Raw genomic sequence first — 15,161 nt, 5'->3', positions numbered from 1 at the left:
TATATGGTTTTGGGTTGCAATGGGTGTGTATGGTTTGGGATTGTAATGGGTGTGTATGGTTTGGGATCGTAATGGGTGTGTGTGTATGGTTTTGGGTTGTAATGGGTGTGTGTGTGTGTGTGGTTTTGGGTTGTAATGGGTGTGTGTGTGTAGTTTTGGGTTGAATGGGTGTGTATGGTTTTGGGTTGAATGGGTGTGTGTGTATGGTTTTGGGTTGAATGGGTGTGTGTGTGTGTATGGTTTTGGGTTGAATGGGTGTGTGTGTTTGGTTTTGGGTTGTAATGGGTGTGTGTATGGTTTTGGGTTGTAATGGGGGTGTGTGTGTGGTTTTGGGTTGTAATGGGTGTGTGTGTATGGTTTTGGGTTGTAATGGGTGTGTGCGTGTCTATGGGGATATCTGAAGTTCTTTTGGGACTCTAAATGGGTATCAGGGGGTCTCGAGGGGACTGTGATGAGGTATGTGGGGCTCTGTTGGGGTCTCTGGTGGTCTGTTTTGTCTGTAGGGTCTATTCAAATCCAACGTAAAGACGTGTTTAGAGTCTCTGGAAACGGGCGAAATGGGTTCGATTCCCTCGCACGGCCAACACCAGTGACGAATATCCTAACCGGTCCCGGGCTTCCCCTAAGTCAACTCGGCCTCAAATGAGTACTTAATGCGATGTGTAAAGATCGCCGCTGGGTGTTAGGCAAAGGGGGTCTGGCGTGGTGCTGGCCATCCACTGCCTCGTGTGCCCTGCCGGCCTTTGTCGGTGCTCGCTAAAAGCACTTGCCCCAACAGTCTGTCAAGGCTATACGGGGGATCTTTTTTGACCGTGGGACTGTTGGGGTCTCTGGGGATATAAGGGTTGTTCATGGGGTCTCTGGGTGTTTATGGGGTTTGGTTGGCTCTTCTTCTGTGGCGGTGCCTATGGAAATTGTAGGATTGTGGTGTCTACTATATTTGTCTGTGGTGGCCTGCTGTACATGGGGTGGCGGTATAGGGAGTAGTTTATGGGATATCTATTGGGGTTTATATGGTTTGTGGGAGTCTCGGGTATGTATGGGATCTCCCGGGGGTCTGGTGGTTTGTGTAGATGTCTCTAGGGGATCTTTGGCGGTATATATGGGGTAGTTATGGCCTCTGGAGATCTCATTTGGGTTTTTTGGGATTTCTATGGGGGTATATTTTGTGGTCCTTTGGGTTCTGTGCTAGGGTGCGTGATATTAATGGATTCGTTGATATATAATGGATGTGTATGGGGTCTCTATGGGGGCTTTATACGGTTTGAGGGGAGCTGTTGAAGTCTTAACATCTTTCAAAGGCCGCCTAGTCTTTGTTATAGCTGCATTGGAGTCTGTGGACATTTATGATGGTCTGTGGAGCTTCGAGATCTACCTTTGTATCTATGGGGATGTTTGTGATCTTCTGGAGATGTATGGCTGTCCGTTTGCATTTCTGATGGTCTCATACCTGTCAACCCCTTAACAGTGCCCTACCTTATTACAGACCAATTCAGACCTTATTGGTAACTCCGTGCCCTTATAAATCTCAACGTTCATCCGACAAAGTCCCATCACAAGGGAGAAACACAAACAAAGACAAAACATTTTTTTGCTCGTATTGAAACGGCTGTACGTCGTATGCGCCTGAAAACTCTATTTCCCTGTACTGTAATACGGGTAAACCGTATGGGTTGACAGGTATGTGGTCTATGAAGTTTTCTGATTATCTGTGGAGGTTTCCGATGGTTCATAGATGTCTTCGATAGTCTGTGAAGGTATGTGCTGCTAAAGGAAAGTTTGTTTTGGTTTGTGGAAGTTATTGATTGTCCATGGAGATTTGTGATTGTGAAAGTTTTGTGGAGGCCAATTGAAGCACGTGATGAACTTTGACCATTAAGACAAGGATATGTGCCCAACAGTGATGCGTGTACATATGGCACAGACAGATGTCCTTGAAAACCAGGTGAGCCGTGGTGGTGCTAACCCATTGGGGGCCGAAGCATAACTAATTATTTGGGTTCATCCGACTACAAATATGATGGACTGTACTGGATAAGCACAGTAGCTTTGGTATATCACAGTTATTTATTTGGATTTAAGGATGTGAATTCGAGCTGATAGTTGGTGCACCCCAGTGCTTAATTTCAGCCGCAACAGTCCGGAGTGCATTTTTTTAAATTATTATTGGTACGGCACATCCATCTATCCTTAAACTTTCCACTCGTTACTGCATCTAATTAGTATAAATTTTGATTTAAAGCTTTCGTGACTGCAGGGATTCATATTCTTGGTTCTTTCGGTAAAGTCAAGTAGGAGGGAAACAATAAAATAATAAAAATATAAAACAATAAAATACTCACGACGTTTCGACTGCAACACAAGCAATCATCATCAGGTGTGAAAACCACAACAAGAAAATTTTAAAAAACCGCCACTTTTTTCAAATTTTCTTGTTGTGGTTTTTCACACCTGATGATGATTGCTTGTGTTGCAGTCGAAACGTGAGAATTTTATTGCTTTATATTTTCATTATTTTATTGTTTCCCTTCTAGTATAAACTTGTTAATAGGGTTTGAAGAATATAGGGTTTTATAGTAAATAATTATTATGGATAGGCCTGCCTTGTATTCTTGTGGTAGTGCCTTATGCTGGTAATCACTAATACAAGCCATCCTGAAAATTATAGAGTGAGAAATAGACTCCTGGTGCATCCCTATTTGTGTTATAAATCTGAGGCCTCCTTGAACTATTTGGGGCCAAATCTCAGAATCAGAATATTTTATTTATACTTAAGGAATCCGTTGAGCTATAAAGTTATTTTTCACAGATGCCCAGTAGGGGCAGGTCAGAACGTTACAACAATAATACAAAAACACAACAGGAGACCAAAGTATAGAAAAGGTAAATAAATCACTTAAAAGTATATACGCAAATAAAACAAACCTATTTTTTGTAATTTAACAAGTAAGGCACACTGAGCTATTAACTTATTTTTCAGAAGCAACCTGGCCACAAATGATAGCTCAACTAAGTGGCTTATAATGATAATTTAAGAGTATAAAGCGCTCTTAAACAGTCGTTCTCTGGACACTTTGTGCTTAGTTTGCTTGCAGCCAGGGATGCTGACAAAGTAAAATACAGCAATGAGTTATTTTTTGCCGATTACAGATGTGCCACGCCTCACCACGCCAATTCAAGGCTCGGGCTTGTGCTTTTAAACCCAGCCTGGCGAAGGGACGGGGGGGTGCAGGGGGCGTTGAGGCGGTGCCGGTGAATGTGTAAGTTGATTGGGGCGGCGGCTGTAGTTGAGAATTTTAATTCGCAAAAATTGGCCCCATTATGAGCCAAGCGAGCCACAGTCATACGTGTTAAAAAAATGTGTGCACAGCATTTCCTCCGCGTTACCGTGGGCGGATACACAGTGACCCGCATAGAGAAGAAGGTGGTAAAGGCGCAGCCCTGCAGTTGCTCGCTCCCGCCACTGCTGGTGGAAGGACCTCCACTCGAGGGAGGTCCAGAGAGAGCCCCTTTAGAGCCGTGGTTCCAAACTGCTCTGGAGCCGGGGAGCACCGTCAACCCTCAAGTCTTCTTATTTTGCACGGCCGCTGATGTGGATGCAGAGCAACAACTACAGTTTCACATTCAGGTGATCAGGCCCAGACAACCGCGTGAGGAGTAGCGCAGTGTATCGCTCCGCTGTCTCTCCTTCGTATTTGTGGATCGGGCATTGCGTCATTATATGTTGTACAGTCCAGGTTCTGGATGACCGGAGTTGGGTAATGCTCGCGGACCGCCGTGCAAGCAAAAAACTAAAATCTGATGGCTTCGTGGAAGAGGATGGCATCTGAAGCAGCTCCGCGACGTCCCGCAGGATGGGCATCACCGCTGTTGAGCGGGCGCTGGGACTTGGTCGTCCATGCTTGCTCGACATTCCGCGTGTCGCAGGATGTTTTGTTAGGGGGACCCCTAAAAAGGGAAGGGAGAAAATGAAAATCTCGCGCCCGCTAAACTTGGCCTGAACGGCGTGCCATGGCAATGTTGACTCGTGGTTGGCCTCGTCGTCGCGCCGCGCAGGGACACCACGCGTCATTGCAGTGCCAGTTCAGTCTTGCACTGTGCAGAAGCTTCTCCAGCATTGGATTGTGCATTCCAGAGTTATATTGTGATTTTCACTGGTTCAGGTGGTGGTGTCTTGGCTTAATTTTACGTCGCCTTAATTTAACTTTAACAAAAAAAACAACCCCATAAATAACACTATGTGTTCCATAAGTAAGTCAAAGGTCCTTTGTATTGCCTTAACAGACAGTTGGGGCAAGTGTTGTTATCGAGGAGCACCTATGGAGGCCTATGTCTCCCTCGTGGCATTGTTTATCGCTGAGTACGTATAAGTACACACACACACACACCAACTGATGCACTAATGCTTAGGGGAGCACATTATGTATTTTTTGTTGTATTCTTAGTGTTCATTGTCATTGCCAAATACTCACAGCCAGACTAAGGCCCTCAGGAATCTGAGGGTCCATGGCGTTGCCAGACTAAAGCATCTTAAGGATTTAAGTGGTGGTTTCCTGTTTGGGCTTTGTTTTAGGGTTCTTAGGGTTCATTGTTTATTTCGTGACACCCAAGAGAGCCAGACGGAGCCACCTATTTGCACTTGTCATGTTTCAGTGTGAATCGCCTCGAGCCGAGAGAGTCGGAATAAGAGACGCTGACTATTCTCAGCGTATGTTGTAATTGTCCCAACGTTTGCACTGCCAGACAAAGGCACACCCTCAGGATTCATTGGGTCCATATTGCTCTCAGTGGTTCCGTGTTACTGCCCGTTCCTCGCACAGCCAGACTGAGGCACTTTAACGTTCGGTGCTCTCGCCCTCGTGCTCAGAGTCAAAATCCAAGAGCAGAATAGCTGCAGCGCACCAAATCCCATGACACAGCGAGAACGCGGCGGTCGAGCGGGTGTGTGTGTAGCGGCGGCGCAGATGCGTGGCGTGGCGTGGCTTGGGCGTGTGCCCGTTTGCGTGCGTGCTGGGCTGAGCACGCAGTGACGGATGTGTATGTGCCAGCAGACAGGCTGATGTAACTTCACTGTCTAGTGATGCGCGGTGTGCTGGTCTTAATCAGCAGAAAATACCACCACTAGCAACAACAAGCACCATCGCCGTCGCCTCCACAACCACCACCTCTATCGTCACCACCCCCTGCACCACCACTAACACTGCCACCACCCGCACCATCATCAATGCCGCAAGCATCACGACCCCCCACCCCCACGAGCAACAGTGGTGATAATGCCGCCACCACGTCCACCACTGCTATCAGCTTCACACTGTCAGTGCCACCAACACCGCCACTGCCACTACCAACACAATCCACATCTCCCAACACTACCACACCCACTGTAAGCACCACCACTATGCAGGACTGGGCAATGAAGAGCATTAATTTTAGCCAAACTGCATTCGTGGTTGGGTTGGTGCAGTGTTGAATGTGTGCTTTCCAATACAGTCACAATTTAGATTTTTAAAAAGCTAATATTTTCCCACCAATGGTATCCCGTTTTTGCTGTTGGTGTCATGTAGTGAGACATATAGTCCGTTCACATTTTTTGCGGAGCAATGCGCGACCATTCGGGATAGGGAACGGCCCACGGAAGCGGATATCACAGAGCTTACCTCTGAGATGTCTTCAAGTGACCTCTGGGCCACCCACAGTTGAGGGCAGCACTTTTCCACCCGCTCTTCAAATGAGTGATGTTTGTCGCATGATGGTCAATCAGAGCGATATTGTATTTCTCAGAGATGGAACTTTGCTCAATTGAATGTGGAACCAAAGTTAACGTAATGGGTTTTTACAAACAGTTCTTGGTGACCAGGCTGAGACCGTCAACTCGTATCAATTGCAAAACCGGTTTAATCACAGGGAGTGGCTTAAATCTGGATTCAAACCCAAGGTTCTCAGCGTTGCCGGCTCAGTGCTCTAACCTTAATCCTGACCCTATCTGTTACCCTACTATCTCTTGTGTATGTTGGTGCATGTATGTTGAACTTCCATACTCATCTAATCCCAACCCTAACCCAAAACCCCTGTAGCTAACCTGTAACAGCTCACCCTCACCACGTGTCTGACTGTAACCCTCACCCGGTTTCTCACCCTCGCGCCTGCCGCTCTCAGGCCGCACCGCGCTCGGATCGACGCGGTGCCGTCTCGCCCGACCGGGACAACTCCTCGCTCGCCTCCTCCCCCGAGGGCCGCGGCGGTGGCAGCGGCGGCGGCAGTCGCGGCGGCGGCGGCGGCAGCGTCGGTGGAGGCAGCGGCGGTGACGGAGGCAGCGGAGTGGGTGACGAGGGGAAGCTGTCACCGGACATCGAGGCGCTGGAGCGGTTCATCGACAGCTGCGTGCTGCAGTACCGCGTGGAGGGGACGCTGCGCGACGACGAGCAGCCCGACTCGGACTCGTCGCCCGTCGCCTCGCAGGTGAGGGAGCAAGTGGGCGCGTGGTGTGGCGCTGTGTGGCGCGTGGTGTGGCGTGGCGCATCCGAGTTAGGCTGCGGTGTGCCACATGCGAGCGCACATACCTCCCGGAACGTGTGCTGTATGTATACTGTATGTGTACACCCCACGGTGGCGAGATGTTAACTACCTCGCCTCGTGTACAGGAAGGTCGTGGGTTCGATCCTGACCCTGACTCCTGAATATTTGGAGTTTGCGTGTCTCTCTTCCCGTGGTCGCGTGGATTTTTCTCCGGGTCCTCCCGTTTTTCCCTCCACATTTAGAAACGCGCGTTTAGAGTATTTGGCTGATATAAATGTACACGATGATAAGCCACTTTGGTGAAATGTCATTTGTGGCCAGGTCGCTTCTGAAAAAGAGCTACATAGTTCAGTGGGCCTTAACTGGCAAAATGAAAGAAGTAGTTTACGTTTTAGTTGACTAGTGTATTTTTTTATTTAAAGCTTTCGTGACTGCAGGGATTCGTTTTCTTGGTTCTTTCGGTAAAGTCACGTAGAAGGGAAACAATAAAATAATAAAAATATAAAACAATAAAATTCTCATGACGTTTCGACTGCAACACAAGCAATCATCATCAGGTGTTTTCATCATCAGGTGTTTTCACACCTGATGGTGATTGCTTGTGTTGCAGTCGAAACGTGAGAATTTTTTTGTTTTATATTTTTTATTATTTTATTGTTTCCCTTCTACGTGACTTTACCGAAAGAACCAAGAATATGTAGTGTATTTATTGTGCATATTTGGGAAGTCTCGTCATTCTCATCTGCTGCCCTCCTTGTAACTCCCTTCCCCCAGAAATCTGTTCTGTTGGCTCCCTGCCCCTGTTCCAGTCTAACCTCAAGACCTGCCCGTGTTATATTTTGTCTTTGACTGCCTCTTTCTCTCTGTATAAAATAAATGTTCCCACTTTCTGTACAACGACACAGTATGTATCCACATTCTATTGTATAGACTCGCACAGATGCAAATAGAATCACAAAGAGACCCATAGACTCCCATAGAGACCTATGACTGATTGCCTCCTATCATCTCCCTGGTGTAAACATCCCCACCGTTTCTGTACGGCGACTTGAGACGCGGTCGCATTTGGACACCCGTATAAGTCCCACATTACGACTGTTATTGTTCGACCGTACTTGCAAAAGCGAAATCCCTCTTGCACTGCGCCCCTCGCCACAACCCTGGGCATGAATGAGGTGCCTCTGTTCGACGGCTCTGCTACGCATTTTTTTCTTCTTTCGACAAATGCCAAGAACGCTCGGAATTATTCGAAGAGGGCCTCGGCTTTCTTTGGCTGGCCAACGCAACTGCGATGGAAAGAATTTGCCGCTGTGTCCGAGGAGGTGTGGGGGGGGGGTAGGGGTGGCGGAGGGGAGGAGGGGGCGCACTAGGGATACCAAACGAGAGCGGAGAAATATTCGCCACGGTGTGTATAGGTGCAGCTCTGCAAATTGCGAGCTCCAGGGAGATACCGTTTCTAGGTTATTTTGGCCTGCTCTTCCTCGCTGGGCTGACGACTTGGAAACTATAAACGATTTCAAAATATTTTTTTTAGTTTAAGGCCCGCTGAGCAATGTAGCTCTTTTTTTCAGATGCAACCTGCCCGCAAATGATAGCTCAACGAAGTAGCTTGTCGCGTGGAATTTTATAGCAGCAGCAAAATACTCTCAGCTCATGTTTCTGAAGAGTTGCGAACAACCACATCTTACCCAACCACCAACGGGCGACCTGCCGATCGATGTTACTGGGGTGCGCCTGTTCATAGGGCGCCGCAGTGGCGGGTTATTTCCTATATCGCCTGGTACACAGGAGGTCGTGGATTCGATCCCCAACCCACACCTGTATATTTGGAGTTTGCATGACTCTCTCTCCCCATGGTCGCGTGGATTTTTCTCCGGGGTCCTCCGATCTTTCCCTCCATATTTAGAATCAACATCACGCATTTAGAGTGTGTGGCCGCTTTGCATTACCACGTGATGAGCCACTTCGTTGAGCTATAATTTGGGGCCAGGTCGCTTCTGAAAAAGAGCCACATAGCTCAGTGGGTCTTACCTGGTAAAATAAAAAATAGTAATAGTATACTGCTGGGTGGACGGGTCGTGTTGCGGTGGGTAAGAAACTTGCACCATTCTCTGCAAGTCCAGCTTGCTATTCATTCCACCACGTACGGTTTTACACACATACATACCACGGTGGTGACATCCACTTTTGCCTTAATAGGGTTTTTCCCCTTTTTTTTCTGGCAACAAAACTGAAACCTTTTTACAAGGATTCATGTCTGCATTAACCACAATACCTGCAGTCAAAATGCAAACAAAAAAACATACTATGATAATATATGCATTGTCCTTGTTTTTTGTTTGCATTTTGACTGCAGGTATTGTGGTTAATGCAGACATGAATCCTTGTCAAAAGGTTTCAGTTTTGTTGCCAGAAAAAAGGGGAAAAACCCTATTAGTACATTTTGGTACTGGCAAAGGAGGTCTAATGATCCACTTTGCCTGTACAGCACCGCTGTCAAAACACACAGACCAGCACTCCTGTTAAGCTGCGTAGTGGGGGTTTTAAACACATATATACAATAACACTCAATACATTTGCCAATAACACGACCTTAAAAGCGCACTTCTGATATAATGTGCTTTTGAAGAAGGACCATTGTCCAAAACGTTGCCTATTATATAAATATGTTCTTTTAAGGCCACACACAGTGTGAGCTTTTGAAAATATATTGTTAATTGTGTCTTTGCACCGTTGCCATAGTAGCAGCAACATCAGCAAATAACACATATATGGGTTTTTATATTACGCATGACATTTAAATGCAATGCATAATGTTACACGACGGGGAAAGACAACGGACACGTGTGCAGCAGTGAAGGCGTGGTCACGTGATCCTCGGGAGCCCGTGAAGGGGGGCGGTCAGTGTGACGCGCGTACCGCTAAGCTACAAGCACGCGGCTTTTGCTCCTTTTTGTTGAATAAAATAAGGGTTCTAAAATAAGAAGAAGAAAAAAAACTTGAGCCGTTTAAAACGTTCTCGTCGTTGAGAAAACTTCCTGGTGTTTCTTAATGCACAGCGCGCGCACCCCACGCGATCCGACCCCAAAAATCTGAACGAAACGATTCGAGTGCACTTTGTTGAACTCGACTGAGAACTCGGGATAAGAGTCTCGTTGGCAAGGGTGACCTGCAAACTAGTCTTATGTTTTGCAAGAGCTAGCATCACAAAAAAAATGCACGGTATTTATTTACATTTCTCGTCGCTTCAAGGTAACGTCGCGTTTTACCGTCCCCCGAACCACTGTTGTACTCGCCCGGTGTCAAAACTGGAAGTGCGCCCAGAACCTTTTACCTGCAGCTGCACTGAGTGGCCGTCATTCCTAACGTTGTCGTAAGGTTTGTGTTTACCTCTTTGGTTCAGCCACGATCACGATGTGCGGACTTCGAAAGTCACTCTGTCCACGGAAGTCTTTTTGAAAAGAGCCGTGGACATGCTGTGTTATAGAAGGGCCGTTGGCCAAAACGTCGCCTGTTATACATGTTCATTCCTTGAAAGGCCCGGAGTGTTTAATGACACGTGTTGAGTTTCTTTTGTTATTGAATGTACGTTGACATTTTTTCCCACCTTATGTAGCCAACCTTTGTCAGCTAAGCATAAAATCTAAAGTAATACATTGTGTCTGTTTCGTCTAAATGTTATCGAACAGAGACCCCTTGTCTAGTCAGCCTAACAAAATCGATGAGCAGACTATGTTTTCTTCATATTTCCGTCTCGCCCCATAAGTTTTTCTTACGCAACACGTGCACGCACAACGCCCTTCTGGCAGAGCACGATCTTGGCTGCATTGCGTCAGTACAAGCAAACTGTGGACCGGTTTTTGCACACAGTAAAACCTTGGATTGCGAGTAACTTGGTCTGCGAGTGTTTTGCAAGGCGAGCAACATTTTAAAATAAATATTAATTTGATAAACGAGCGAGGGTCTTGCAATACGAGTAGTGTACGTGTAGACGCTTTGTCTGCCGAGCGTCACGTGATCACAACTGATATACTACGAGTGCTTTGTTATACGAGCGCTTTGGATTACAAACACATTTCCGGAACGAATTATGCTCGCAAATCCAAGGTTTTAACTGTAGTCTCTCATCAGCATTGTCAGGCTTGCTTGCATCAGTGGCGGTGAACTACCAGACGGGGGTTTCTAGCTGGACGCGAAATTATACGCAACTCAAAAATATTCATGAGCGTTGTTGTAGGGAATATAGGAGCCGTATATTAAAAGGAAGGTCCTTGGCAATAACATCTGCGAGTTCACCAGCATTGATTCGTGCAAGTCTGACGCTGCTGACGATACACTGTGTGCCAAAACACCCGTTCCAGAATCTGATTGATCTCAGTCTTCGTTGCTGAACGGGCAAGCTCCCAGAAGGCTGTGCTGCCGATGGGGTGCGTAAGAATTTTTGTTTTAGTTTTTTTTTCACAGAGAGACGCGTATCTTATACTTTTCCGTTTTGGTTATTTACATTTCTCCACAACGACGACGCTAATGGTTATTTGGCCTGCTGAGTGTAAAATCGCCGCTTTGCTCATCGCAGCGAGCCCTCTCACCCCTCCGCCTTCGCCCGCGGTTTACTCGAGCCACCACGCACTGCGTCCAATTTGCGCTTTAAACATTTGCACGCCACGCGCCATGCACCACGCCATGCCACGCGCCATGCGCCACGCCACGCCGTGCCACGCCGCTCGCGATGCTTCACATTCCTGCGAGCCGCTGGGCCACAGGAATTTTCCCCCTCTACCCCCTTCTCCCACGCCGGCGGCCCGCAGTGTTTTGAAGTGGGATGCTGGCAGCGAACATGAGGAAGCCACGCGTGTGTGCGTGCGTGTCAGCGCGCGCGCGCGTGTGTGTGTGGGGAGAGGTAGCGTAGTGGTTAGCGCGCTGCGCTATGAACCTGGTGACCTAGTGATGTTTATCTGAACCGGTCCTGGGCCTCCCCTCAGTCGACTCGGCCTCAAACGAGTACCTGGTGCGATGTGTAAACATCGCCACAAGGGAGACAAAAGCGGCCGGGCGTGGCGTTGGCCACCCACCGCCTCGTGTGCCGTGCCGGGCTTCATAGGCGCTACTCGCTAACAGCACTTGCCCCAACAGTCTGATCTTTGCTTTGTTTGCGTTCATGTATGAGCAGTAGTGTAAGCGTTTGAACGCGCCGTGCTACGAACCCGGCAATCTGAGTTCGATTCCTGTTCACGGCCACCAAAACTGGTGACAATTATCTAAACCGGCACGGGGCCCTTCCCTAGGTTGACTCATCCTGAAACGAGTACCTGGTGTGGTGCAATAAACATCGCCACTGAAGCAACAAAAGGTGGTCGGGTGTGATGGCCGGCCACCCACCCCCACCTCGTTTGTCTTCCCGTCCTTCATGGGTGCTGCTACTCGCGAACGGCACTTGTCCCAACAGTGTGTTAAGGCTACGCGGGCGGTCTTTGTCTTTGTCGTCCGCGACAGGGCTCTTCGGATCGGAGCGACAACCGGGCCTGGAAGGGACAGCGAGGAGGCCGAGGCCGGAGGCAGCAGCGGTGGATCAACAGCCCGGTGAGGAGCCTGCGAGCGTGCGGAATGAGCGAATGAAGTAGAATATCTTCTTTGGTTCTTTCGGTAAAGTCACGTAGAATGAGAATAAAATAATAAATTGATAAAATAAAATAACAACAATAATCACGACGTTTCGGCCACAACACAAGCGGCCTTCATCAGGTGAAGGGACGAGACTGTCTGTTAGGACAGCGCTGGAGTGAAAAAGCCACGCTCAGATCACGACCTTTAAGCCTCTTTGTCGTTGAGGCTTAAAGGTCGTGATCTGAGCGTGGCTTTTTCACTCCAGCGCTGTCCTACCAGACAGTCTCGTCCCTTCACCTGATGAAGGCCGCTTGTGTTGTGGCCGAAACGTCGTGGGAATATTATTGTGTTGTTTTATTTTATCAATTTATTATTTTATTCTCATTCTACGTGACTTTACCAAAAGAACCAAAGAAGAGGAAACCTTGCAGTCACGAAAGCTTTAAATCGAGAAGTAGAATATGCCACTTGGGTGAATGTAAGAGTGTGCGAGTGACTGCACGTAATGGAGTATGCGACTTGGGTGAATGAATGAGCGTTCAAATGAGTGTCACGTAGCGTGCCAATGAGCGAATGAATGGGTGAATAAACGAATGTATGAATTAGCCAATAAAATTTATCATTGAGTAAACGAATAAAGTAATGAAATGTGATGTTGAGTGAATGAATGAGTGAAAAAATTAACTGGTGTGCCCGTTTCGGCTTTGTCTGTGTGACAGGTTCAACGCGGCAGCCCCTCTCCACGACCCAGGGGAGGCCGTGCAGGCCCCCAGCCCAAGGTAGGGCCCCCTCTCACCTCTCAACCCCTCTCACCTCCTCTCACCTCCTCTCACCCCCTCTCACCCCCTCTCACCTCCTCTCACATCGTGCTTTCCATACTCTCTTCCCTGGCTCTCCACACGCTCTCGCCTGCCTCCACACATTCACACCCTCTCCACCGACTCTTCCCCTGTCTCAATATTGTGCCAGTTCACATCCGTGAATTAATCAATGCTGAATGAAGATTGAATGAATGGTCATCTCGTAGATTGGTGGACTGCTGCATCGCACGACAACCACGGGAGATGGTGACAGCTTGGCTTGGGCCACGTGAGGCCTTCATCCAGCAGTGGCTCGTGATGATGACGATGTTGATGACGACTCAGAAGCTGTATCTACGCAGTGCATGAGTTTCTCTTGTTTTCTAATCCGCCACTTCTCTCCTCCTCCTTTCCATGCTGCAGCCTCGAGTCCAAGACCCTTCCTACGATGTATGGGCGGCGAATACGAACCCTTACGACAGGTGAGAGTGTGGTGGTAGTGGTGGTCAATGAGTACCTGGTGCGGTTTGTAGTAAAACATCACCACTGGGGAGACGAAGACGACCGGGTGTCATCCTTGTCCTCGTATGCCATGACTGCCTTAATAGGTGCTGCTGCTCGCCAACAGCACATGCCCCAACAGTCTGTTAAACGCTGCAAGGGGGATCTTTTGTTATGTTGGTGGTGGGTGGTGGTGGTGGTGGTGGTGGCGGCGGTGGCAGCACAAGAGGCTTTACTTATTCCTTGTGTTTTTGAGCCGCCACGATGTGCGATCGGATTGTCCCGGCGGAATGTGTGATGGGTTCGGGCCAAGATTCAGATGCGAGGGTCGTGTTGTTTTGGTGTGTCTGGGCTGGTGAGCCGCACTAACCTCTGTGATCGAACAGGGTCCAGCTTGCGTTCACGTGTTTGTCTTGTGCGTCCATGTATTTGTGTACTTGGGTTTGTGCAAGTGTGTTCGTGTTTGTGTGCTGGTGTATGTATGTATGTTGAACTTCTTCCGCACTGTACGTAGCCAACCGTGCTAATTGGAGGTGAGGGGACAAAGGCGGGCGGGCGTTGTGTTGGCCATCCACACCCTCGTGTGCCATGCAGGCCTTAATGGGTGCTCGTTGACGGCACTTTCCCTAGCAGTCGGTTAAATGATATATGGGGGATCTTTGTCTTTTTGTCTGTGAAGAGTGGTGGTGCAGTTGTTGTGTGTATATTTGTGTCCGACTGCATTTGTCCGTGCGTTTGTGTCTGTAATTGCATCTGGTGGCATCTGTGTGTGTGTGTGTCTTTATTAGAATTTGCGTTTGTACTAATGTGTGTGTGTGTATATCGGAGTGTGTCCATGAAGTCACACCGCCACTTAATGGCAAATGGCGGTTGTTTATTGATATTGTTTGTGTCTGGAACTCCCAATCTGGAACTTCCAATCTGGAACTCCCTTCCCCCAGCCGTCCTTGCTGTCAAATCCCTTCCCCAGTTCACATCCAGGCTCCAGACCTTCCTTGTTGTCTCTCTGACTAACCGCCTCCTTCTCTCTATACAAACAAATAGTCCCACTGTTTACACCGTCTTCGAGATGGTTCATTTCGGCGCTGCATGAAGCCGCAATGTATTGCACAGACTCAAAGCGGACGCCAGTAGCGATCACAAAGAGGGCCCATAATAAGACTCCCACGGAGACCTATGAACGCCGCTGTCATTCCCACGGTGTTAATATTCCCACCGTTTCTGTACGGCGAGGATGCGGCTCGCAGTCGGGCACCGCATGAATCCACTTTGTGGTCGGTCGTGTATTGCGTCCAGCGGCTGCAGCTGGGACGTGCAGCCAGACGTCCAGGAAACGTCGACCTCCCAACATCAAAGCCTCCCGAAGCATCCCAACCACACAGAGCATGGTGACAGGTAGCTGATGGTGATGATGATGATGATTGTACCGATGATGATGCTGATGCTGATACTGATGTCATTGCTACTAAAGATGCTTGGGTCAATATTGTTGGGACTCGCGTCCTGACAATAAGTAGAATCTCTGTTGGGTTGATTCATTACATGACTATTATTATTTATCATCATCATCAACATCAGCCTTGATCTATCCACTGCTGCATGAGGTCCTCCCCAGGCTGCCGCCACCACCTCCCACGATCCCGCGATACAACACAGTTGCACGCGCACGAACAGATTTCAAAGCTCCGTCTCCTTGGCGGACGTCCTCTCTCTGGGACGCTTTCCATTCTTTTGCTGCCA

The 15,161-nt window shown here is 48.4% G+C and overlaps 1 protein-coding gene across 2 annotated transcripts in view; it reads left to right on the top strand.

Moving 5' to 3' along the window:
* CTIF (cap binding complex dependent translation initiation factor) overlaps positions 1–15,161 on the top strand; it is a 33,277-nt gene that overhangs the window by 1,350 nt on the left and 16,766 nt on the right. The window contains exons 2-6 of one of the 2 annotated variants that reach the window (XM_032973825.2): positions 6,157–6,459; positions 12,010–12,096; positions 12,840–12,899; positions 13,344–13,402; positions 14,718–14,816. In XM_032973825.2, the coding sequence (XP_032829716.2) occupies positions 6,157–6,459; positions 12,010–12,096; positions 12,840–12,899; positions 13,344–13,402; positions 14,718–14,816 (608 nt within the window). The remainder of the gene's footprint in view (positions 1–6,156; positions 6,460–12,009; positions 12,097–12,839; positions 12,900–13,343; positions 13,403–14,717; positions 14,817–15,161) is intronic. The other variant, XM_032973826.2, reaches the window with a different exon arrangement.

This window comes from Petromyzon marinus, chromosome 52, assembly GCF_048934315.1.
Source record: "Petromyzon marinus isolate PM22_M1 ecotype Great Lakes invasive population chromosome 52, UKy_Petmar_22M1.pri1.0, whole genome shotgun sequence".
In the NCBI taxonomy this organism is placed as follows: domain Eukaryota; kingdom Metazoa; phylum Chordata; class Hyperoartia; order Petromyzontiformes; family Petromyzontidae; genus Petromyzon; species Petromyzon marinus.
This window is presented reverse-complemented; position numbering and strand designations above follow the sequence as displayed.